General features: G+C 36.5%; 1 protein-coding gene across 13 annotated transcripts in view; it reads right to left on the bottom strand.

The window, feature by feature from the left end:
- LOC132375919 (serine/threonine-protein kinase MRCK alpha) overlaps positions 1 to 27318 on the bottom strand; it is a 319426-nt gene that overhangs the window by 175927 nt on the left and 116181 nt on the right. For all 13 annotated transcript variants that reach the window (XM_059941356.1, XM_059941262.1, XM_059941244.1 and 10 more), the window contains exon 5: positions 19424 to 19572. In XM_059941356.1, coding sequence (XP_059797339.1) covers positions 19424 to 19572 — 149 coding nt within the window. The remainder of the gene's footprint in view (positions 1 to 19423; positions 19573 to 27318) is intronic.

The raw sequence follows: 27318 nt of genomic DNA, 5'->3' as shown, positions 1-27318 counted from the left end.
TTTCTGGTCTTCCTACTCCTCCTCTTTATATACCCATACAGAAGAAAATCAGCATATAGTATTATAATTTTCCAACTAAAATGTTTATTAAAAGTATATCTTAGGAGCTTCCCTGGTGGCGCAGAGGTTGAGAATCTGCCTGCCAATGCAGAGGACACGGGTTCGAGCCCTGGTCTGGGAAGATCCCACGTGCCGCGGAGCAGCTGGGCCCGTGAGCCACAATTACTGAGCTTGCGCGTCTGGAGCCTGTGCTCCGCAACAAGAGAGGCCACAATAGTGAGAGGCCCGCGCACCGCGATGAAGAGTGGCCCCCGCTTGCCGCAACTAGAGAAAGCCCTTGCACAGAAACGAAGACCCAATACAGCCATAAATAAATAAAATTAAAAAAAAAAAAAGAACCGTGTGCTCTGACATATCTCAAAATGGTTCCTTTAAAAAAAAAAAGTATATCTTAATTTTGTCAAATACATATTATATCAGTAATAAAGAAGAGAAAACCCACACTGGAAAATTAAGTCACAAACTGCCTTTCTGTTAGTCATACATTTGAATTTTTAATAGGAACATTAATTTGAAGCTCATCTTACAATTAAAAAAAGTTATTCATAACGTTCTGTCAATAAACTTTTCTCAAACTTATCTTTCCCAACAGTGGCTGCCCAAATCCTGATCTTTTACATATCCTTCAAAAAACCATCTAGATACAATCCACAAGAGGAAACAAGTAAAACTGACAACCCACACCTACAGTGTAACTCAAAGAAAGTCTACCACAAAATTAAAATCACTTCTAATTATAGAAATAAATATTCAAATCCAGCAGATCAAACTCTAGAGTGCATGTGGAAAGGAAGACCTGGGAAAGAGACTATGGGAAAAAGAAGAAAAGAGCAGAAAGTCCAGGGATGATGAAATGTAGACTAAACTACTACCCACTGTCACTGAAAGAAAAAGTCCTACTACGAGTGGGGTAAGATGTAACAATGGGGGAAACTGGGTAACGGGTACATGAGATCTTTTTGTACTGTCTGTAATTTCCTGTGAATTTAAAATGATTTCAAAATAAAAAGTTTCTTTTTTTTAAAGCCCGCCTCAAAAAATTACCTTGAGAAAATTTATGGGCTTATTATCTTCTGCTCCTCATTGTCTTGTTATACATTAACATAATCTCTTTAACACATATTTATATTTACTTAAACAGTATATCACTAAAGAGAAAAACCTTCTAAAACTGTGTACCAGTCAATAGTATCTGATTTTCATCAGTGGACCGCCTATGACCTTGTCCTTCTCAGCCCAGTCGTTTCTCACATTCCCTTTTGCCCATGATCTTTGCCTCCGCTCCTCTGGATAAATCCCAGTTGGCCTAAACTGCAAGAATAATTGCCTTCTCTTCTGAGAACCGCCTTTGACACTACAGGCACACCTCAGAAATACTGCAGGTTAGGTTCCGGACCACTTCAATAAAGCTGATATCACAATAAAGGAAGTCACATGAATTTTTCTGGTTTCCCAGTGCATATAAAAGTCTAGTGAGTGTGCAATAGCATTACATCTAAAAAAAACAATGTACATATCTGAATTTAAAAATGCTTTATTACTTAAAAATGCTAACCATTATCTTACAATGCAAGGTTGCCATAACCTTCAATTTGTAAAGAGCTCAGTATCTTTGATGTGTAATAAAGCAAAGCACAATAAAACAAGGTGTCTATCCCTATATTCCCTCCACCAGACCTATCTTGCTAAAGCTCTATAAAAACTGCCTTTCTTTCCTACGGTAATGTCTAAGTCAGCTTGGGCTACCATGACAAATACCATAAACTGGGTGGCTTAAACAACAGAAATTTATTTTCTCACAGTGCTAGAGGCTGGGATGTCCAAGATCAAGGTCCAGCAGGGTTTGGCTTGTAGTTAGGACTATTTTCCTGGCTTGCAGATGTCTGTCCTCTAGTTGTGTCTTCACATGGCCTTTCCTTGGTGTGTTCAGAGAGAGAGAGAGAGAGAGAGAAGGAGAGGGAGAGAAGGAGGGGGAGAGAGGGAGAGGGAGAGGGCGCCTGTGCGCCCTCTCTGCTGTCTCCTTTTATAAGGGCACGAATCCCATCATGAGGACCCTATCATAATGACATCATCTAACCTAATTACTTCCTAAAGGCACACTGGGGATTAAGAGCTTCAACATATGAACTGGGGGGGGGGGGGGGGGGGCGGCGGGGGGGACACATATCCTCATTCCATAACAAGTAGAATATTCCTTAAAACCTCCTCATGTACTAGCACTCTGAATCAAGGCTTATTTATGCTTAGCACTTACCTAACTGATGTTATTCTACAGTTTCTATTAATTAATTAATCAACTAACAATTGAATACTATGTACCACAGATTGTACTTGGTGCTAGGGTTATCAAATATATATCTGAGATTAACCAAGGCATTTCTACGGCTAAAATTAAATAATGAGAAATAGGGGGGAAATAGTTAGTTAATGGGTAAAACTTATCTATTTTAAAATATCATATAATTATATAAGAAATGCTAATGAATAATCATGAATAGTTTAATAGATTTTTCTTTTCAATAAATATATGACTTGATACTGTGATTTTTATATTATATATACACAATACAGTCATATTTATTGATAACGTAATGGTTCCTTCAACATTTCATGGTGTTCCACAAAGTTCATTTAACACCTATCAGAACTCTGCATTGGTTTTAGATACCATGAAGCAGAAGTGAGACCATTTGAACCAAAACCCAGCATGTTCTGTTTCATAATGAAATCAGCCACCAACTTGCAAGAAAATGATCAGACATATTTTGCATCCTTCTGAAGATTCTTCAAATAATTCTCAGACGGTACTACCATAACAATATGAAATTACTTTAAAATGTATTTATATACTGTTATGTTATGCAGGCACTTCTGTCTTCATTGGAATCTATTTGTTTCAAAATTTATACTTATTCACTTGACTTTTTTTGATAAATACAATACCATATTGTAAAAGTTAACACATCTCTTGAAACAAGTAATTAAAGCACATAATCATTAATGAGTCACAGATTTTTCTGGATCAGCAAGTAAAACAACTAATTGCCACATACTAAAGAGATGCTCAAAATGAAAAGAATATAAACAAGATGAAAGAAATTCACAGGAATATGGCTACTAAAGCCTGGGATACTTGTATTTTACATGCAAAGTAAATTTCAAGGCAAAAAAGAAAAGCACCCTTAGTGATGAGAAGGACCTCTAAATCATGACTAAAAGAAAATTATTTCACCAGTAACATATAACAAGTAAATTTGTAATACTTCACTTCCCTAAGGAAAAAGGAAGTGAGGGAGGATGCCGTTATGACTATATAGTTCTTCCCTTCTCGCCTCACCTCCCTACCAGATGCAGAGTCCCAGAACCAGGGCTCCAACTGTAGGTGCCAGAAGCAAGGATAATTCCTAAGAAGGAATTCTAGCCTTTAAACCTTAATGTCAGTACTCCTAAGGGCCTGATAGGGTGAGTCGTGCCATCATTCCATCTAGTAAAACCAAGGCTGGCAAGGAATACTGCTGGATTGCTTGGTGGTTGAGATAGCCCACTATTTCTGTATCTGTGCAACCCTACACTGCATCAATGCATTGAGATGGAGGCACTTGCTACACTAGTATTGCTGCTGTCAATTTGGACCAGCACAGTGGCCAAACCTAACATTCTTTCCAAAGGACCAAAAGTTTGGGCAAAACTAAGTGACAAATAGAGAGAAGGAAAAGTAACAGCTAAGGATAAAAGAATGAATAAATGGGTTATGCAATAAGGGAAATTCACTATTATTATATTGATGCTCTGTGAGAGGCTCAGAGCAAGATATGATATTGTCTTGGGAGATTGGGATTGACATATATACACTAATATGTATAAAATGGATAACTAATGAACCTGCTGTATAAAAAAATAAATAAAATAAAATTCAAAAATTCAAAAAAGATATGATATTGTCTCTTAGCTCAGTTACACCAAATACCAGAATGGGTGAAGCCGTATGTTGCTGAAACAACTGCCTGCCTTCGGAACCTGGCATGATCAAATGGAATTCTGCGCACCTGAGTGGCATCACTCTGGGAGACAATGTAGTCATATGAAATGATGATGGACTAGATGGCTGATGAGTCGGTGGGACACGGGTAACATGCCAGCATCTTCTGACTCCCCACACTGCCATATGGTGTTAACACTGGCCTTGCTGATAAGATTCAACCACATTATGTGAACAGGCCTTTTGATAATAGTGATATTAATAATTAAATGTACTGGGAGATTTAGTTAAAGCCTCCTCAGGATCTAATAAAATGGTCAGCCGGAGGAAGAACTAGATTTCGTTAACCATCAGCTTAGTCTCTATGCTAAACAGTTCTGCACAAGTTTATCATATGGTACAAATAACAATAGATCAAAGGGGAAAAACAAGCAATTAAAATAGTAGTACAAAAATATGAGAATGTATGTAATGGCCTTATAAGATGAATTAGTGGTTTCTTTAAATTTATCCCTACCCAACACTGGACTCCTCCAAATGACAGACATATTCACTATGATATTATTGCTGTGTCCATCCTATAAATGCTACACTAAATGTAATACCAAAAAAAAATTATCATTTTGTTGTAAGAGAGCCTTGGCTAAAGGCCAGGAAGTGGCCTGTACAGTGAAGAACTAATCTTACCCAATGAGAGGTCTGGCCTTTGCTGCAGCTGCTGGGAGGTGATCTCTAGGTTCTTGGAATATCATGCCTAATAGGAGTATCTTTGGGGCCTTGAGCCACCAAACAGATTGACAATGTAATCTATGATGGATATAATTTATTTGGGCCATGTAGTATCAGTTTTATCTCCGAAAGGGACTGGAAACTAAAGGGATCATCCCAACCTCAGGGAAGGGCTGGAGACTGAAGATCAGTCCTGTAGGCAGTATGTGACTGAGCAACTCCCAAAACTCTGGAAACCAAACGCTCAGGTGAGTTTCCTCGGTTGGCAATACTCCATTCGTACTGTCTCATGGATGCCGGGAAAGTAAAGCTGCCCTAATTTCACAAGGAGAACAGGAGAGAAGCTCTGGGTTTCGTACTTCTCCTGAAATCTGCCTTGTGCACATCTTCTCTTAGGTGATTTTAATCTGTACCCTTTCCATGTAATAAACTGTAACTGGAGGTAGAACAGCTTTCAGTGAGTCCTGTTGAGTCCTTCTCGCAAATTATTAAAACTAAAAGTGGTTTTGGGGATGCCCCCGAACCTGTAATTGGTGCCAGAAGTAAGGGTAGTCTTTTGAGACTGTTCCTTTTAACTGTGAAGTTGGCCCAAATTCCTTGCAGTTACTGAAATGCCAAATGCACTGTAATATGATGACTATCTTTATATAAAACGATCCCTGTAACGGTGCACATCCCAACTTCACCTACAACTCTAGTTTGACAATTTCTAACTATAAAATTATCTATTCTTTAGTAATTTCAAGATATTATACAAATACCTCCTCCATTAGCAGCATCAAAAATTCTAGTTTTCAGGGCTTCCCTGGTGGCGCAGTGGTTGAGAATCCGCCTGCCAATGCACGGGACACGGGTTCGAGCCCTGGTCTGGGAGGATCCCACATGCCGCGGAGCAACTAGGCCCATGAGCCACAACTACTGAGCCTGCGCGTCTGGAGCCTGTGCTCCGCAACAAGAGGGGCCGCGACAGTGAGAGGCCCGCGCACCGCAATGAAGAGTAGCCCCCGCTCACCGCAGCAAGAGAAAGCCCTCGCACAGAAACGAAGACCCAACACAGCCAAAAATAAATAAATAAAATAAAAAAAAAAAAATTCTAGTTTTCAAATGAGACTCAGGACTGTGGGGGACTGAAGGGAGTTTTATCTTAGAGTCAGGCTTCAAAGTTTTTCTATCTCATTGTAAAAGTGTAATGATTTTACATATACCAAGAGAATAACAGACAAATCATACCACAAATCCAAGCTTAAAGAGACGCGATCTGCCTGAAGGCCTTGTGGAGGCTGAGCACATACCTATCCTTCATAAAATCTTATGGGATAAGGGATAAAAAACTCTTTAGAATTGAATTCTGTGTTATTTCCCTCAACCACTTCTATTAAAATAGGTTGGATCCATTTCCTGTAATGCATCAGTACACTTTACCCAAGAGTTAACCATATTATATAAAACAGTACTAACATTAAGTAGATGAGGTTAATAAAAACTGTAATCATAAATCTTGAATATTGAATAAATTCCATGAGGAAAAAGTACGAGTTATGAGGAAATCCATGAATAACAAGTGAATTATTTTTTGCCTTTTATTTTTGGACTAGGGTAAGGAGAGAATACTTCAGAAAACATACTTTCCATCCTAAGAATTTATTTAAGCCAGTACTTAATGTTTAAAACAAACACAGCAAAGCACACATACTCCATTACATTCCACAAAACCGACCTAATTTGCCTTCAGAGACAGATTCTATCCAACAAAAAGTTAGGGTGCCTGAGACCTTAGGATCCTTGTCTGATCTAAAATGTGAGCATTTTTACATGAATAAGCTATACCAAGTAAAACAACTAAAGGTAAGCATGAAAAATATGAAAACATAATGACAACTTCTGCTCATTAGTTATTTTTTCCTGGTTTAGGTTCTTTACTTTTAATTGCAAGTTCTATCTCATGATTCTTTACTCGTACCTATATTTTGCCAGTGTTTTATTGTATGCATTTTAAACTACCTAAATCCATTATGGAATGAGGTGAGAAAGAAAGGAATAAATTAAATGACTAGATACATAACTACACTATGAGGAAATACAACCCAGTGGGCACTACACAATAAATGATGTAACTCTTTTTTAAGCCTATGTGTAGTCTAAATAATAGATGCAACAGTAACTGTTCCTAAAATATGACTTGACAATGGGAATGCTATGTTGCAGCAACCTATTAACCCATAACCCAGTAAGAAGACCTTGAAAAAAACACAAGGTTCCCTGTCTAGAGGAAGAAAACCTCCAGAGATACATAATAAAATATATCCACTGGGGCTTCCCTGGTGGCGCAGTGGTTGAGAATCTGCCTGCCAATGCAGGGGACACGGGTTCGAGCCCTGGTCTGGGAAGATCCCACATGCCACGGAGCAACTGGGCCCGTGAGCCACAATTACTGAGCCTGCGCGTCTGGAGCCTGTGCTCCGCAACAAGAGAGGCCGCGATGGTGAGAGGCCCGCGCACCGCGATGAAGAGTGGTCCCCACTTGCCGCAACTAGAGAAAGCCCTCGCACAGAAACGAAGACTCAGCACAGTCATAAATAAATAAATAAATAAATAAATAAATAAATAAAAGAACGTGAATTTCTAAAAAAAAAAAATATATATATATATCCACTGAATACATTAGATGAAAACATCACAGTCTCTGCCTTCCTCTAGTGGAAAAATGAGGCAAATATAAAAATAAATAAGTAATTTGATAATGTACACTATCCTATACCTTAACAAAGCATGTAACAAATTACAAAGTGATCATTCATTACACATATTCTTTATATTAGTTCATTTGCATATATATATTTGTTTACATTAGTTCATCCGTACCATCCTCAGGAAAGTGATGTGCCTTGAGTGAGTCTATATCCCATAATTGGGTTGACTATAGTGGACCCTTTAGATATGAAAACTCATGTCTTTTAGCTCTATAGATGCTTTCAAGGCTACTTCATTATCCTTTCTATTAATTGATTATAAGGTGCTAAGTGTGATTTTCTTTGAATTTATATTGTTTTGGTGCTGCAATTGTTGATTCTATAAATTCATGTATTTCTCCAAAGTTGAGAAGTTTAGGGCTGTTCCTAAACTTCTGTTCCCTCCCTGCTCTCTTTCTGGGACTCCAATTATATATATGATAGATCTTTTTATTCACCTTTATTTTTTCAATCTTTTCATCTCTGTTCTTCATAGGATACTTCCACTGATCTATATTCAATTTCACTGACTTTTTCCTATAAACCTCCTTTTGATATTGAAACCACTCAGTGAATTTTTATTAGAGATACTGTATTTTTCTGCTCTGTAAGTCCCATTGGTTCTTTTATATTATCTATTTCATTGCAGAGATTTTCCATCATTCATTCATTTCAAACGTGTTTTCCTTTACTTTGTGGAGTATATTTAAAGTAAGTCCTTCTTTAAAGGTTTTGTCTGATAATTCTTAGTCCTAATGACTCTTCAGGTGGATAAGTCAACTATTTTTTCTCTTGAGACTGAATCATAATTTCCTGATAGATTAATTTGGGGTTGTATCGTGTGCACTGTGATGTTATGTCATGTACACTCTGAGTTCTATCAAAAATCTCTGGAAAATGTTAGCGTTTTAGTTTTAAGAGACAGTCAACCTGGTTGAGACAACACAACTGAACCTCAAAAATACTAAGCTAAGTGAAATAAGGCAGTCAAACAAGACATGTTATATGATTTCATTTATATTAAATGTCCAGAACAGGCAAATCTATGCAGATAGAAAGTAGATTAATGGTTGCTTAGGGCTGGGGAAATAGGGGAACATGGAGGTGAGAACTTAAAGGTATGGGGTTTCTTTTTTTTTTTTTTAAGAATTTATTTATTTATTTACTTATTTATTTATTTTTTGGCTGTGTTGGGTCTTCATTGCTGCACACAGGCTTTCTCTAGTTGTGGTGAGCAGGAGCTACTCTTCGTTGCAGTGAGCAGGCTTCTCATTGCTGTGGCTTCTGTTGTTGCAGAGCACTGGCTCTAGGCATGCGGGCTTCAGTAGCTGTGGCTCATGGGCTCTAGAGCGCAGGCTCAGTAGTTGTCGTGCACAGGCTTAGTTGCTCCACGGCATGTGGGATCTTCCCGGACCAGGGCTCAAACCCATGTCCCCTGCATTGGCAGGTGGATTCTTTTTTTTTTTTTTTTTTTTTTTTTGGCAGGTGGATTCTTAACCACTGTGCCACCAGGGAAGCCCCTGGGGTTTCTTTTTGAAGTGACGAAAATGGTTTAAAGTGGGCTGAGGTGGACAGAGTTCCCAAGATGGTGGAGTAGGAAGACCCTGAGCTCACCTCCTCTCATGGGCAAATCAAAATTACAACTATTTATAGAACAACTATTGATGCAAAACTGGAACCTACCAGAAAAGATCACTACAACTAAAGATATAAAGAAGGAACCACAATGAGTCGGGTAGGAGAGGCGGAGTCATAGTATAGCAAAGACCCGTATCTCAGGGTGGCTGACACACAAACGGGAGGGTAATTACAATTGCAGAGGTTCTCCCCAAGGAGCGAGGGGTCTGAGCCCCTCATTGGGCTCCTGAGCCCAGGAGTCCCGTATTGGGAAGAGGAGCCCCCAGAATGTTTAGCCTTGAAGGCCAGTGGGTCTTACTTTTGGGAGACCAGAGGGCTGTGGGAAATACAGATTCTATTCTTAAAGGGCACACACAAAATCTCACATTCTCCAGGACCCAGGGCAGAAGCAGTAATCTGAAAGGAGCCTGGGTCAGACCTACCTGCTGATCTTGGAGAGTCTCCTGGAGAGGCAGGAAGTGACTGAAACTTCACTCTGGGGACCTAGACACTGGCAGCAGCCAATTTGGGGAGCTCCATTCTACCACGTGGACACTAGTGCTGGCAAGCACCATTTTGGAATCCTCCCTCTAGCTTATTAGCCCCAGGATCCAGTCCTACTCACTAGCAGGCTGACACAAGCTTTGGGACACCCTGTACCCCACAGCCAGCTGCATCAGGAGCCAGCCCCACCCACAGCAGTCCGACACCAGCTGTGGTACCTCTAGCTCTGCTGCCAGACCCCAGGACCCAGCTCGGCCCACCAGTGGGCCAGCATTAACCCCAGGACCTGGCTCCACCTACCAGTGGGTGAGCAACAGCTCTGGAATTGCCTAGACCCAGACCCCACCCAACGAGCCAGCACTAGCCCTGGGGCCCCCTGGAGTTCTACAGCCAGCTGCCTTGTGACCTGACCCCACCAACCATGCCTACAAGACCATCCACAGTATTCAGCCCACCACAACAGAAGGATCCACACAGCCCACATAGGGGCACCCCTACAGCATATAGCTCTGGTGACCAAAGGGGAGTCAAATAGGACATCTCCTACAGAAGGCCACTTCTCCAAGGTTGGGAAATATAACTAACCTCCCAGATACATAGAAACAAAGACAGCAAATTAGGCAAATTGAGGTGACAGAGGAACATGTTCCAAATGAAGAAACAAGATAAAATGCCAGACGAATTAAGCAAAGTGTAGACAGGCAACCTTCCCAAGAAAGAGTTCAAGGATGAACTCTTTCTCTCAACAAACAAAATGAACTCTTTATTCCCAACAAACAAAAGTCCAGGACCAGATGTCTTCACACGTGAATTCTACCAAATATTTAAAGAAGAGTTAACACCTGCACTTCTCAAATTATTCCAAAATACTGAAGAGGAAGGAAGACTTCCTCTACATCCTACAGGCCCAGCATCATCCTGACACTAAAACCAGACAACAATATCACAAAAAAAGAAAACTACAGGCCAATGTCACTGATGAACATAGACATAAAAATTCCCAACAAAATATTAGTTAATCATATCCAGCAACACATTAAAAGGATCATATACCATGGTCAAGTGGGTTTTATCGCAGGGATGCAAGGATGGTCCAATATCTGCAAATCAAAGTGATATACCACATTAACAAATTGAAGAACAAAAATCATATGATGAGCTCAATAGATGCAGAAAAAGCTTTTGACAAAATTCAACACTGATTTATAATAAAAACTCTCCACAAAGAGGGCACAGAGGGAATATGCCTCAACATAATAAAGGCCATATATGATAGGTCCACAGCTAACATCATACTCAGTGGTGAAAAGCTGAAAGCATTTCCCGTAAGATCACGAACATGACAAGGATGCCCACTCTTGCCATTTTTACTCAATATAATATTAGAAGTCCTAGCCACAGCAATCAGACAAGAAAAAGAAATAAAAAGGATTTGAATTGGAAGGGAAGAAGTAAAACTGTCACTTTTTGCAGATGACATGATACTGTACATAGAAAATCCTAAAAACACCACCAAGAAACTACTAGAGTTCATCAATGAATTTGGTAAAGTTGCAGGATACAAAATTAATTTACAGAAATCTGTTGCATTTCCATACACTAACAACAAACTGTCAGAAAGAGAAATTAAGGAAACAATCCCATTTACAATCTCATCAGAAGAATAAAATACCTGGGAATAAACCTAACTAAGGCAGTAAAAGACCTGTACTCAGAAAACTATAAGATACTGACGAAAGAAACTGAAGACAACACAAACAGATGGAAAGATATACTGTATTCATGGAGTGGAAGAATATCGTAAAAATGACCATACTATGCAAGCCAATCTACAGATTCAATGCAATCACTATCAACATACCCATGGCATTTTTCACAGAACTAGAACAACTTAAAATTTGTATGGAAACACAAAAGGCAAAGGCAATAAAAGCAAAAATAAACAAATGGGATCTAATTAGATTTAAAAGCATTTGCACAGCAAAGGAAATTTGACAGAATGGAAAGACAACCTACTGAATGGGAGAAAATATTTCACCAAAACTGATATGAGCAATAAGGGGTTAATATCCAAAATATATAAACAGCTCATGCAACTCAATATCAAGAAAACAAACAACCCAATTTAAAAGGGGGCATAAGACCCAAATACACATTTTTCCAAAGAAGACATACAGATGGCCAACAGGCACAAAAGAGATGCTCAACATAATTAATCAGCAGAGAAATGCAAATTAAAACCACAATGAAATAATCACCTCACACCTATCAGGATGGATAACATCAAAAAGACCACAAATAACACATGTTGGCAAGGATGTGGAGAAAAGGGAACCCTCATACACTGTTGGCGGGAATGTAAACTGGTACAGCCACTGTGGAAAACAGTGTGGATGTTCCTCAAAAAGCTAAAAATAGAACTATCCTATAATCCAGCAAGTCCATGCCTGGGTATGTATCTGAAGAAAACAAAAACACTAATTTGAAAAGATACATGCACCCCGATGTTCACAGCAGCATTATTTACAATAGCCAAAATACAGACACAACCTAATTGTCTATCAACAGATGAATGGATAAAGATGTGGTATACACACACACACACACACACACACACACAATGGAATACTATTCAGCCATTAAAAAGAGTGAAATTTTGCCATTTGCAACAACATGGATGACCTGGAGTGTATCGTGCTTAGTGAAATAAGTCAGACAGAGAAAGACAGATACTGTATGTTATCACTTATATGTGGAATCTAAAAAATAAATGAATGAATATAACAAAAAAGAAACAGACTCACAGATATAGAGAACACACTAGTAGTTACCAGTGGAGGTGGGGGGTAAGATAGGGGTAGGGGATTAAGAGATACAAACTACTATGTATAAAATAAATAAACTACAAGGATATATTGTACAGCACAGGGACTACAGCCAATATTTTATAATAACCACAAATAGAGTATAATCTATAAAAACTTTGAATCACTATTTTGTACACATGAAACTAATATAATATTGTAAATCAACTACACTTCAATTAAAGAAATTTTTAAATATAAAAATGGACTGAGGAGATAGTTGCACTTACCTGTGAATATAGTAAAAACCACTGTACACTTTAAAAGACTGACTAGTATGATATGTGATTTATATCTCAATAAAGCTGTTAAAGAAGATTATTTATAAATTTAATCTCACAGCAATTTTTACAAAGATCCCCTGAATACCACTGGCAAGTTATACAAAAAAACGGAGATCATTCTTTCCTAAGGGTGAAAAAAGTTTGGAAAAAAAATCATATGAAGCAGCAATACAACAATGATTTCAAATGTTAATTATCAAAGATAATATCTAGTGCAATTATGAGTAGAGCCAACAAAAGTTTGTGATTTTTATATCATTTTTTTAAATTGCCTTTGAAGGGTTTAAAATGGAGAGGGAATTCTCCATTTTTTTAAACTGCTTTAAAAGTTTAGTCTACCATGATCTGTCTATATGGATACCTATTTTCACTAAGAACTTAAAAGAATTTTTTTCCTTTTGCAAAATGATAAGTGCTCCATAATAAAGGAAATTATCTCTGCAGATTATGTACACATATCTAATTCTCTCTAGAAGTATACAACCTTAAAGTGTTGTATACTTTATAATATCATTGATGTTTGTAACAGAACAATCTGCCAACCATCAAAGACCTTCCCTTCTCAATCAAAGTAGTTTCTAGCAAGGTACTTCTAGTTTGGAGGCAAAATGTGCAGTACTCTTAAAATGGTGTTATAGAAAACTACACTAGAAACAGAAATCAAGGTAAGGGCTTAGTCCCTGAAGGACACAGGGTATCAGCAGGTGACATTTTGATTATCTATGTAGAGTATCTACATGGTACTGAAAAACACCATAAGAGTCCTAATCTTTCCATTTTTGTCATCTGAAACTAAACCGCAAGAAAATCAAACACAATATTTGTAATTAGATCAATCAGATTGTTGTTCTAGTGGGACTGTGTGTCTTTCATTATTAGCATTTTTGAAGTTGTAGCTGACAACTTGAACACAAAGTCTACTGCTGAGTTTAGTTTTAGCATATTTATTTAGAAATAAGTTGGGTTTTTTTTCAACCTATAATTAGGGCTTACTTTACCATAACCCAGTATTTGGCACACACTTTAATCAACCTGAGTCAGATACACCCAATGATGCTGTGTAGTTGTTAGAAATAACCTCTATTCACAAATTTTGCATATAAGCAAATAAATGATTGAAAAGAGAGGACATACCCTGAAAATGCAAACTGCTTATTCAGCAAATAAAAAATGGAAATGCTGGCATTTCAAACTTTAAGGTGAAAATTAAACTGCACCTATGGCAAAGTCTAAAATCTGAATTGAGAGATGACTGAAAAGAAGATATTTTATGACTGCCAAAATAGCATTTCAATAAATGCAGGGGGGAAAAAACCATTTTGTTAAAAGCATAGGGAAAAACGGACATGCTTTTATAATGCTGATATTTTTTGATACAGTTGACCCTTGAACAACATTTGGTTTGAACTGGGTGGGTCTACTTACACATGACCTTTTTAAAATAGTAAATATTACAGATGGAGGAACCTCAAATATAGCGGAACCAAGGATAAGGGTGGAACTAAGGATACAGAGGGCAGACTATAAAGTTATAGGTGGATTTTCAACTGCATGAGTGTCGGCATCCTAACTCCCACATTGTTCAAGAGTAACCTGTGTTGTATTTTTCTAAGTATTCAAGTGCTACCTTTAACATTAAAATAATGATAATATATTACTTCTGAACCTTAATGGTCATTCTCTGTGTATCGTGTTTACTTTGGTTCTCCTTTCTTAGTTAAGCTAATTCAATCTCTTGAAATGTCTTCTTCCTATGACATACATGGCTTTTTCCAAGAGGTCTTCCTGATTCACTTGTTCGCCTAACTTATTTATTCTTTTATTTTACATCTCCACAATGTTTAGTATACAACTTTACTACTTTTTTTAACCTGGTTTTCTCATCATTTAATTGCTCTCTATTATTACAGTTAAATTTATCCACATAACTTCTCAAAATGAGGGGGTATTTCTTTCATTTCTGTTGTCTCACCCAAGAAAGTAGCTAGAACACTGGGAAAACAGTACTGATTGAACAAAACTTTCATGATGAATGAATTTACAAAATTAAAAATTTGTCCAAGTTGGGCACACTATGAAGCATAAGTATTTTGTTAAACATCTTCTTTCAAAAGACAATAAATTGAAAGTAAAGAGCATATTATATTACTTAACATAAAAGCAAGGGATATCTTACAGCTGCCCCCACTGCCACCTCCAACACCCGGGATAGAAATATCCACAGGAAAAAGAGATTATTAAATGTTTGCTTGAAATGTGTCACCTAGGACATTAATGTAATTAAATATAAAGGGAAAGATGATTTACTTTTATTTCCCATAAGCCACCTTATCTACACTCTAATTATTTTCCTCCTAACCTCTGGCTGTTCCTTCTTAGTTTGCTTCCTTGACTATTCCTACTCCACCCAGTCTCCAAAAACTGGAGCTCTTCAGGGCTCAGTCCTGGATCCTCTTCAATACTGACTCTGTTTCACAGAGTGAACTCAGCTTATCCCATGACTTGCGTATCATCTATATGTTAATGGCACCCACATACTTGAATTACAGGTACCAGCCTTACCGGCGGTAAGAAAAACCACTTCCTGGCAGGCCAGGAGCCTAAGCAAATCTGTCAATCTTGAGGAGTTCACCAAAGTTTATAAGAATTGCATATGTAACATAAAGAATTTCTTGGGTTTGGTTTCCAGACTTCAGAAGAGCAAGTAATCAAATTCCTTTTTTCCTTAAAATCTTATTATTTTGAAATTATTGCAGACTCAAAGCAAATTGCAAAAACAGTACAATGAACCCCACGTACCCTTCTACCCAGCTCCCCCCTTACTCCCTATAACATATTATAGCTGTAGCACAATAGTAAAATGAGGAAACTGACACCTGTACATTAATGTTAGATTATAGACCTTAGTCAGTTTCCATCCTTTGTTTCAACCTTCGTGTATGTGTATGTAGTTCCATGCAATTTTTTCCCACTCACAGATTTGTGTAACTACTACCACAATCAAGATACACAACTGTTCCACCACCACAAAAAAGAACTCCCTCTTGCTGCCTTTTTGGCCACGCAGCACAGCATGTGGGTTCTTAGTTCCTTGACCAGGGATCGAACCCATGTCCCCTGCAGTGGAAGCGTGGTGTCTTAAGCACTGGACCACTAGGGAATTCCCTCATGTTGCCTTTTTATATTCCCTCTCACTCTCCACACTCTTCCCTGTCCCTCTCCCCTGGAAACCATTAATCTGTCCTCTATCTCTGTAGTTTTGGTATTTCAAGAATGTTACATAAATGGAATCATACAATATGTAACATTTTGAGTTTTAGTTCTTTTCACTAAGCATAATGCCCTTAAGGTCCATCCAGGTTGCTGCATGCATCAGTAATTCATTCCTTTTTATTGTTGAGTAATAATCCATTACATGGATATACCAGAGTTTGTTCAACCATCACCCACTGAAGGGCATCTAGGCTGTTTCCAGCATTTTGCTATTACAAATAAAGCTGCTATGAACATTCATGTACAGGTTCTTCTGTGAATATAAGTTTTAATTTTTCTGGGAGAAATACCTTAAAATGTAATTGCTGGGTCACATAGTAAGTACATGTTTAATTTTTTTTTTAACTTTCACACTGTTTTCCAGAGTAGCTGTACACATTCTTATCAACAATGTGTGAGAGATCTACTTTCTCTGCATATCAGCATTTAGTAGTATCACTACTTTTTATTTTAGCTATTCTAATACCTTCTCTTTGATATCTCATTGTAGTTTTAATCTGCATTTTTCTAATGGCTAATGATGTTGAACATCTTTTCATGTGCTTAGTTGACATCTCTGTCTCCCCTTGGGTGAAATGTCCGTTCATGTCTTTTGCCCATTTTATAATTGGATTGTTCAAGATTTTTAAATTTTGTTTTGAGAGGTATTTTTAACATATTCTACATATAAGGCCTTCGTCAGATATGCGGTTTGCAAATATTTTCTCCCCTTCTATAGCTTGCCTTTTTATCTTCTTACCAGAATCTTATGTAGAACACGTTTTTAATTTTGATGAAGTCCACTTCACTAGTTTTTGTTTCAGGGACCATGTTTTTGGTGTCATATCTAAAAACTCCTTACCAAACCCAAAGTCCAGAAGATGTTCTCCAATGTTTTCTTCTAAAACTTTTATACTTTTACACCATACATTTAAACCAATGATCCATTTTGAATTATTTTTTTGTATTTGTGTGAGGTTTGGGGAAGTTTGGTTTTTTTGCCTATTATTCTAGCCCGATTGTTGAAGACTATATTTCCTCCACTGAACTGCTTTTGCAACTTTGTCAAAATCAATTGGGAGTTATTTGTGTTAGTCTCTGTCTGGGTCCTCTATTTTGTCTAGTGATCTATGCGTTTATTCCTCCACCATTACCAGAGTCTTGCTTAAGCTTAAGATAGTGATATAGTAAGTCTTAATATCAGGTAGAGTGATTCTTCCTAATTTATTCTCCTTTTTCAAAATCATTTTAGCTACTTTAGTTGTTGCCTTTCCATATACACTTTAAAATAAGCTTGTTTTTATCTTCAAAAAAATCTTCACTACTCTAAACAAAATTTTTATTTATGTCTTGTGTTTTGTGTCCCCACACAGACTGGAAGCATCTTCAGTGTCAGGACTGTATGCTATACTTACTTAAAATTTCACATAGTTTAGCACAATGCTATTTATAAAAGAGGACTCAATAAATATTTCCTCAGTAAAGCATTTGCTGAAAATATTCTATCCAGAAAATGGGAATCACATTTTAAGAAGCGCATCGATGCATCAGAACATGTCCACTGACAGGCAAAAGGAAAGACAAGAAGGGAGGGAGAAGAGGTGTGGGAGTGGTCACAGGCTAAGAGCATGTGTGTGTGTGTGTGTGTGTGTGTGTGTATGTGTGTGTGTGTACACGTGTGTGAGACAGTGGGAGAGAAAATGTGTATGTCAGTTTTGATAAGAGACACTATAAATGTATAGATGTTTAACCTAAAGAAGAGATGACTTCAGAAGGCATGATGACTATAAGATAAACTAGATTATTATATGTGGCTCTGAAGGCAAAAGTAGACCAATGATTAAGAGAAAAAGAAATTCAGCTTAACATAAAGTAAAATTCTATAACATTGGAGCTGTCCAACAATGGAATAAATAGGATTCATTTAACATTAAGTACCTTGTAAAATTAGAGGTACTCAAGCAGCACTCAGGGCTGAAATGGATTACAATCCACATTTCAATATCGGAAAGATAGTTGTTACCCAGAATGCTGTCTTGAGAAGAATTATAAGACTGCATATATAGTCAGTGGGAAGGAGTCCTGTGATCAGTTAAGAATATTTGTCACAGCCTGGCAGAAGGGAGGGTAACAGAAATACCTCATATTTACTATCTCTAATCTAGATGAATTATTTTCAGAAATAATCAGTCCTTGTTGCGAATTTAGATGTGAACTGAGTAAGGTTTCTCTAAACTTCACGAGTCTAAGACTAGCATTCTTTAAATGTTCAATGAAGTGATTTTTTAAATGACAGTCCTCAGCTAGGATCTTGGCTTACTGCTTAAGCAACAAAACAGCACGTTGGTTTCTCATCCAAATAATTCACTCTTGAGACAACAATACCATCTTAAAAACTGCATTGTGCTTTACAGTTTTCAAAGTATGTTCATGTTTTTGCTTTCAAGAAAATTTGTGACTATCAGATATCGACAGAGAAAAGCATGTGAAGAGGAAAAGTCAAACTGAGATCTGAAAAATACAAAATATTTTAACCAAAATATTCTTCTTTTAATAATGTCCTAAAACTTCACTACTAATTAAATCAATCAGCATAAGATACCCAAATCTTAAAAAAAACAAACTCTGGAACAGAAAAGTTTTCTTCTTCCAACATTCTTGCTCTTCACAGAGATTACTCTCATTACCCACAACGCAAAAAGAAACAGCCATTGCTGTCTTGGAGCCTAAGTTATCACAAGTGAGGTCACTAGACCAGCAGGGGCAGGAGCAGCAGCATCACCTGGGAAGGTGTTAGAGATGCCAAGTCCCCAGACCCATCCAACCTACTCAATCAGAAACTCTGGAGTTTTAACAGCCCTCCATATGACTCTGATGCATGCAAACTATGGTCTTAGAAAATGGTTGTTTCTTTCCAACATGCCAGGATCCCTTCCCTTTCCCTGCTTCTCCTTAGCGTCTCTTTACGCTTTCTCACATTTTGCACAACGCAAAGATTTGCTCATTTGAGTGATTAATTCACCAATAACTTTGTGAATATTTCCTACTTTCTTTCTTTTTAAAATGTGAGACTGCCTTTTAAACCATTCAATAAGTTTTAACATTTTTTACTACACATAAATTATTATGAGATGTTTACATACACAGAGATTTTTAATATGTGTCAACAGGCATAAGTACAAACCTACACAAAAATCATTTTGTAGATGGCCTGCATTTCCTTCATTCCATCTTAAACGGTATACAAAATAACACATTTGTAGGAAATTTTTTAAATAAATCATTATACCTGTCAAACAGTTTACAAAGAAGAAATTATTCCATGGCCATCAAAATCACCACTTTCTTACAGAAACATCTCTTTTGACATTTATACAATCCTCTCCTTCACTGCATCTTACTCACCTGTGTACATAATGCAGTTGATGAACTGAATCAATTGCTATCACCATCTCAGCCAAGTAAAATCGAGCCATATCTTCAGGCAATCTATCTTCAAATTTGCTTAGTAGAGTAAGCAAATCCCCACCAACATAATAATCCATAACCAGGTACTGAGAATGAAAAATAAAATGTACTCAATAAATAAGGGTGAAAAAACAATGTATCTAATGTAAACCAAGGTCAAATAGCACTGGATCAAATACTTTTGTTGTTAATTAACAAGGAGCTGGGTAAGATGATCAGCAGCAGTCACTTATAAGTCTTGAAAATTTCATAAAGCAGTTAATAAATCTTCTAAAAACTGAGGCAGGAAACAATATAGGATTAACATTGCTTTCTTGTTGTTTTTTGCAAAGTAAAAATATGGAAAAGTAACATCATCATCAACTACAACAACAGACCACAGTTTTACCAACATTTCATAGAAGAATAAACATTTAAATTTTCCAAATAAATTTTTAAAACTCAGAATAAGACAGTCATTTACGTTGAATAAATTCATCTTCATCTCACTACATTTTCCTTATTTCATCTTGAACCAATTACAACTTTATTATGACCAGCACTTGGATCAGCATTTGGAAGCCACTGGTATATAAAATATACAGCAATTCTCACCATACGTTTCTCTTCCCATTTCTGATACTGTGCAACTATCAGAATGGACTTTTCTTAAGTATACATAAACAGAAGCCAACTAATTTTAGATAGGGACTCTTATGGGTATGTGTGTGTGATACTGTGATTTATAATAAATATGTATTTTTTGGAATAGAACAGAGAGTTCCTTAAAACCATTGGAATTTCCTAAATGACAAGATATAGGTGTCTTTTGTTATTTATAACAAGTCCCTTTCAACCACACCTAAGTTTATGTTCATGAGGTGACTTTTGGAAAACCCCTAGGAAACCTAAGGATGGCAGCTGGTTGCCAGGGAACCAACCAAGATTAGGGTATTGGAACTTTCAGTCTCACAGCCTCACCCCCCAACCCCCGACCTCCAGGGAAAGGGACTGGAAGTTGAATCAATCATCAACGGCCATATGATCCAACAATCCCACTCCTGGGCTTATATCTGGAGAAAACTCTAATTCAAAAAGATACATGTACCCCAATGTTCATTGCAGCACTATTTACAATAGCCAAGACATGGAAGCAACCTAAATGTCCACTGACAGATGAATGGATAAAGAAGATGTGGTATATATACACAATGGAATACCACTAAGCCATAAAAAAGAATAAAATAATGTCATTTGCAGCAACATGGATGGACCTAGAGATTATCATACTAAGTGAAGTAAGTCAGAAAAAGAAAGACAAATACCACAAGATATCACTTATATGTAGAATCTAAAATGCAACACAAATGAACTTATGTTCAAAACAGAAACAGACTCACAGACATAGAAAACAAACTTATAGTTACCAAAGGGGAAAGGGGGTGGGAGAAGGATAACTTATGAGTTTGGGATTAGCAGATACAAAATACTATACATAAAATAGATAAACAACAAGGTCCTACTGTACAGCACAGAGAACTATACCCAATATTCTATAATAAATCATAATAGAAAAGAATATGTATATATATATGTATAACTGAATCACTTTGCTGTACACCAGAAACTAACACAACATTGTAAATCAACTACACTTCAATTAAAACAAAAAAATCAATGGCCAATTATTTAATCAATCATGCTTAAGTAATGAAGCCTTCATAAAAAACCAGCATGGGGTTTAGATAGTGCCCAGGTTGGCAAACAAGTGGAGGTGCTGGGAGAGTGGTACATTCTTGGAGAGGGCATGAAGCTCCGTGCCCCTTTCCTCACACCTGCCCTACACATCTCTTTCATTGGGCTGTTCCTGAGTTCTGTGAGCTGCTCTAGAAAAGCAACTGAATCAGAGGAGGGGGTGGTGGAAATCTCTGATCTATAGCCTGTAGGTCAGAAGCACAAGTAACAACATGGACTTTGGACTGGGGAGTATGGGGGGCCATCTTGCAGGACTGAACCCTCAACCTGTGAGATCTGATGCTATCTCCAGTTAGATAGTATCAGAATTGAGTTAAATTATAGGACACCCAGCTAGTGTGGGAGAATTGCTTTATGTGTGGAAAACCCACACATCTAATGTCAGAAGTGAAGTACTGTGCAGAGAGTACTGTGTGTAGTGTAAATAAAAACAACAGAGTGTTCCTTTACAGTGTGTGTATACCAAAAAAGAAAAAACAAGGAGTATACACCAAAATATTGACAGCGATTATCTCTGGGTTGTTAGATTACAGACTATGTCATAGCTTTTTGTTATTTTCTGGATTGCTTTATAAATATGTATTACATATACATGTGTATATTATGTTATGTCATGTCATGTCATGTCATACAGTGCGTGAAGACTAGATATAGTGGAAAGATGGACTTTGTAGTCAGAGAGACCTGTATTCAAATTCTGACTATGGGTTATAAGTGGCTTTTGAAAAATTACTTAATTTCTTTGGTACTTTACTTTCTCATCTATATAACTACAATAATGATACCTTCTTCAGAGTATAGCACTTAGCATGATGGTCAGTAAATAGAATATATTTAGAATGTCAGTTATAATGTCTTAAAGTTCAGGTGATTTTATTATAGAATGGAGTTATTATTTCAAGGATATTACCAAGTAATATCTTATTGACATTAAGAGCTAAAGAGTCTTGGGCATCTCTGGTGGCGCAGTGGTTGAGAATCTGCCTGCCAACGCAGGGGACAAGGGTTCGAGCCCTGGTCTGGGAAGATCCCACATGCCGCGGAGCAACTAGGCCCGTGAGCCACGATTACTGAGCCTGCGCATCTGGAGCCTGTGCTCTGCAACAAGAGAGGCCGCGATAATGAGAAGCCCGTGCACCGCGATGAAGAGTGGCCCCCGCTTGCCGCAACTAGAGAAAGCCCTCGCACAGAAACGAAGACCCAACACAGCCATAAATAAATAATTAAATAATTAAATAATTTTTAAAAAAAAGAGTTAAAGAGTCTTGAGAAAATTCACACTCTTATTACTATACATTAGAACTACAAGCATGGGCAATTTTGTAAACAAAAGAAACTTATTTCATGTTTCAAATCCTTGAAAGTTAGGGCAACAATGTATTTCAAATCCTTGTCTATGGTTTACTTGCTATATTTACTAGGCCTAATGTTTAACAGTCTCTGTCAAGAAGATTAGAACAAAATAATTTAATGTAATAAAATTTTGTTAACATAAACATGTTGCTAGAATTGGCAATGGATGTAGAGAAGAAATCCACAGCTCTTACTTTAAAAAGAAGTACTTTGAGTATAGTAGCAAACACAGAAAGTTTTCAAACAAAAAAACAAGTCTACTATTAAAACTGTAATCTAATATTTATATATAGAAAGTCATATAACATAACTCATTTCTTCAATAAACATTTACTAGGTCCCAATCAGGAATTTTTTTGGTACCAAACAGAGGATAAAGAGATCAAAGGCTTCTACATCAAAGGCTTTCCTCTCTTGAAAGCGTACTTTCTTGCCATACCAGACTCCTAAGGTCTGAGTACACCATCTATCAATAAACTGCTAAAAAATAATCATCTCAACATTTTTGCCACCCACGGTCACCATTTAAAACTTAGGCTCCTTGAGTCATCATCTATCTTCTACTTTCATCCACATACTGCTATGTGTTTCCCTTAATAAACCCATGGACCCCTTCACTTCCAACCTTTCAGTGTGCCTCACTGAACCTCTTCTACAGTAAACAAACGTCCTTGAGATAGAATAAAAAATTATGAATACATAAATATTCCTAGTTTTCCTTTCCTGCTGCCTGCTAAACAATGCTCTGGCTTTGCCTACTCACATTCTTTCCCCACCTTGTCCTCAGAGGTAAAGTAGCTGTAGTTAAGACAGAATTCAGCAACTGGGAGAAGCAAGAAGCAGAAAACACAAAAGAAGATTCTCAAGAGAAAAGCAATGAGTTGAAAATGAACTATACTTGCAATAGGATTTTAGTGTTAGGGAGACAAACATGCATCCAGAAAGGCAAACAAGTAATAACCTCACATAGGAAAAAAGCCCCTTTTCCTCTATAACATACCTCAATGAAGTCTCTAAGTCATTCTTTTATGTTTTTTCCTTTGTTCACTACAACATTCAACTAAATCATCAAGGTCTTGTTGAGTCTACCCCCTACTAAATCTCTGTGAAGTCCATCTACTTCTATCCCTACCCACTACCAACAATCCTAACCCAGGCTCCTGGCCTCTCGACTATATTACTACTACAAGTTTAAGACCAAAGTCTTAATATATTTTATTATTTATATTTAATATATTTTATTCTGTAGATAATTTTCTTGGGAATGGAAAATAGAATCCAGAACAAGAAAGGGACAAATAAATTCATTTACTAATTCCACAGATATTTATATATAAGAACCTACTATTGCTAACAATATACTTATGCAATGGAGATACTACAATAAATTAGACATAATTCTTGCCTTCATGGTATTTACAATCTAATGAAGAAGAAAACACAAATTAATGGGCAATTTCAGTGTAATATAAATCTTTGACAGGGATAAGAAGAGGGTATTGCTGCAGGCTCTTAAAGGAATAGAACCCGACCTTTTAATCAGGTTCATTCATTCATTTGTCTGAAATTTATTTTTATACAAGGTATGAAGGCTATTTTCTTATATACAGAGAGTCAATTATCTAAAACAAGTAGTTAAATATTCCATTCTTTCCCCCAGTTTAATTGAAATGCCCCCTCATTGTATTTTAAGACGCTAATACACTTGGATCTGCTCCTGGGCACTCTATTCTGCTACAGTTGTCTATTTCTATATCAATATCATATTGTTCTCATTGACTAATTAGTAAAATTTAATATCCATCAGGACAAGTTCTTACTTATAGACTACCTTTAAAATATTACTCAATATGGCAAAAGCGTCTTTAAACCAGTTTAAGAAAACCATAGACTGAGAGGCAATATTCATAAGACATGTCAAGGAGATAATAATCCTAACATAAAGAGGTCCTATCAGTTGTTAAGAAGAGGGCAAGCAATCCAACAAAACTAGGTTGAGGCTATTAACAGGCTATTTCCTCACATGAGAGGAAACACAATTAGCCAATTAATATTGGGCTGGCCAACAAACTCGTTCGGTTAGTGACTACATTGTTCCGTAAAGTTCTTCGTGAAAGTGAAAAATGTCTTTTATTTTTACTTAAAACTGAATGAACTTGTTGGCAAACCCAATACCTAGTCAAAACCAAAGCAACAAAGAGATATCTTTCACCAATTAGATTAGCAAAATGATCATTATGTTTTGGAGAAAGTGACTTAAAACAACACTGCTTTTTTGGAAGGTGATAAACTGCAACTATTTGGGAAAGTAATTTCACAGTATCTACTGAATTTTAAAAGGTGCATACCCCTTGATCTAGCATTTCCACTCTTAGGAATATAGTCAATTAAAATAAAAGCTCCAATGTGTAAGGCATATGGGCAAGTATGTTTACTGGACAGCACTGTTGATAACTGGAACAAATAAGAAAATATGAATAGAGATCAACAAGAAAACTGTTAAATGGATCCATTCAACATATCCATTCTATGAAATATGATACTGTTGCCCAAAAGAAAAATTAAATATACATGCCCATGAGATATTTTAAGCAACAGCAAGCTGCAGAGTAATATATACTTTGTAATCCCATTTTTATAAAAAGGAAGAAAATATACATACACACACAAACATACAATTATACAAAGCGTAAAAAATGAAAGGATACAGCAAAGTTAACATTAGTTACCTCAAGAGGGTGAAATGAAAGATGAAGGTAAGGACTATTAACTTTTTAATGTATATAGATCTCTGTATTGTAGAGAGGAAAAGATCTAGTCAAATCAAAGTTGACCAATGGAGTAAAGTTCTGCAAAAGGCCAAAGGTGATGGAGTCAAAGGGAAAGGTTGATAGGAATAATCCTAAATATAAAGATATACCTCAACCACATTGAGAAAAAAAATAAGAACAGGCCCAAATATGGATAAATTTGTATACGGGGGAAGGATGAAAGGAAATGCTGAGGTCAGAGCACAGAAAGTTAAGAAAGTTCATGCTTGAGTGACCAATGGCTTTCATTTTCTCCAGGAAGTAGGAGTTATAGAATGAGGGTGCAGGAATATTTGTATAATGTCCCTATACTGGAGATAGGGATCATAACTGTTATTCCTGCTTTATGGCTATGTAGTAAGAGACAATAAAGATAAATGATTTGCCCAAACATTACATTAAAGAGTAGGAAAGCCAGAACTCAGAGTTCTTGATCTTTGATCAGTTTCCTTCTTACTCAAATTAAAGAAAATCAGTGTTCAGTAAAAAAGCTGACAATATCCATGACATAAAAGAGTATGTGCTAAGCACCAGAATAACAAATAAGAAATTAAGGATACAGGCTGAGTCTTCAGAAATCTTGTATCCCTCCAAAATACACAGATCTCTAGGTGTAGATATACACATCAGAAAATTTTCAACTCTGAATTTCTAAAAAATCTCTAATTCAAAGTTTGTGCTTTTTAAGGAACTACATTCCAAGGAAAGAATGCTAAAGCATGTGAAAACATACAATAAATAGGTTGTGTCCAGAGAAAAAACATTTCACAGAACAGATATGCTTTTAGAAGTCTTCTTACGGAGAATACCAAACTCCTTTAGTCATCTTGCTGTCACATGAAGAGATTAATAGTCAATCCTTAGAGCCCCACCTTTTATTTATCCCTCCTAGCCCTTTTTTTTTCACTCTTACAAAAATACCTTTCTAATAATTTCTATCTCCAGCACAAACTGGATTCCTGTAAAGAATTTAAAGTTCATACGACTAATTACAATTTAATATTTAAATATCTTTCATCCTCTAATCAGTTTACAAATGCTAATTCAAAAAGCAAAATTTTTGCTTTAAATATTTTCCTATCTGTTTTTTTTTCTTCCTCAAACATAAAATAATAGGAAACAGTGAATAAGAAAATGTGAGGAAAAAAGAAATTTTCATTGATTTGTAATATTCTAAATGATATCTAAGTGATAAGAAGTTTATGTGTCCATATAGATGCGACTAAGTAGGTTTGTATTTAATGAGTTTTTCTTAAGGAAAAAATGTTCTAATCACATCTTAATATCATTCATTAAATTATGCAAGTTCTTCCTAAACAAATAAAATGCACATATGCTATGACCATATATTTTTTCATAAACTGGCTATAGTGATATTTGAGCATATTACAAATGAAAGTCAAATTATTTACCACAGCTTCCTTGAATTGTATAGCTCTGTAAATCATGTTACTTATTTGACTGCTTTAGGGCTACTAGGGTTAAAAGTTATTTTGGAAAATAACTATGTATAATAAAATTTCTTTTTGGGTATCTAAAACAAGGTTTGTCAACGTTTTTAAATGATTTTATTTTCTTATATTTCATGAATATTCAAAAGAAAATCTTTGATGATAACAAGACAATTTAGGACTTCTGACTCTTGAGACTAATATACCATGAAGGTTTCCCTAAACTAAAGAAAAACTGGCAGTTTACAGGAGAGCTGACTACTAGAGTATTTCAGTCCTCCTCCAGTTATTGTGGAATTTTAATTCTAATATAATTAATGGCTGATATATACACACAATTTCTTAGAAATGTCTTTGAAAAAGAAATATTAATCCTAATCTCAAATGCAAAGAGCAGAGATAAGACTAAATAACTCAGAGGAGAGCGAATGATAAGTCAGGCATTTATTCATGGAAAATTAGGCAAAATTTTGCTATATAAAAT

Source organism: Balaenoptera ricei, chromosome 1, assembly GCF_028023285.1.
Source record: "Balaenoptera ricei isolate mBalRic1 chromosome 1, mBalRic1.hap2, whole genome shotgun sequence".
In the NCBI taxonomy this organism is placed as follows: Eukaryota; Metazoa; Chordata; class Mammalia; order Artiodactyla; family Balaenopteridae; genus Balaenoptera; species Balaenoptera ricei.
The sequence above is the reverse complement of the archived record's forward strand: the minus strand, read 5'-3'. Positions and strand labels throughout refer to the sequence as shown.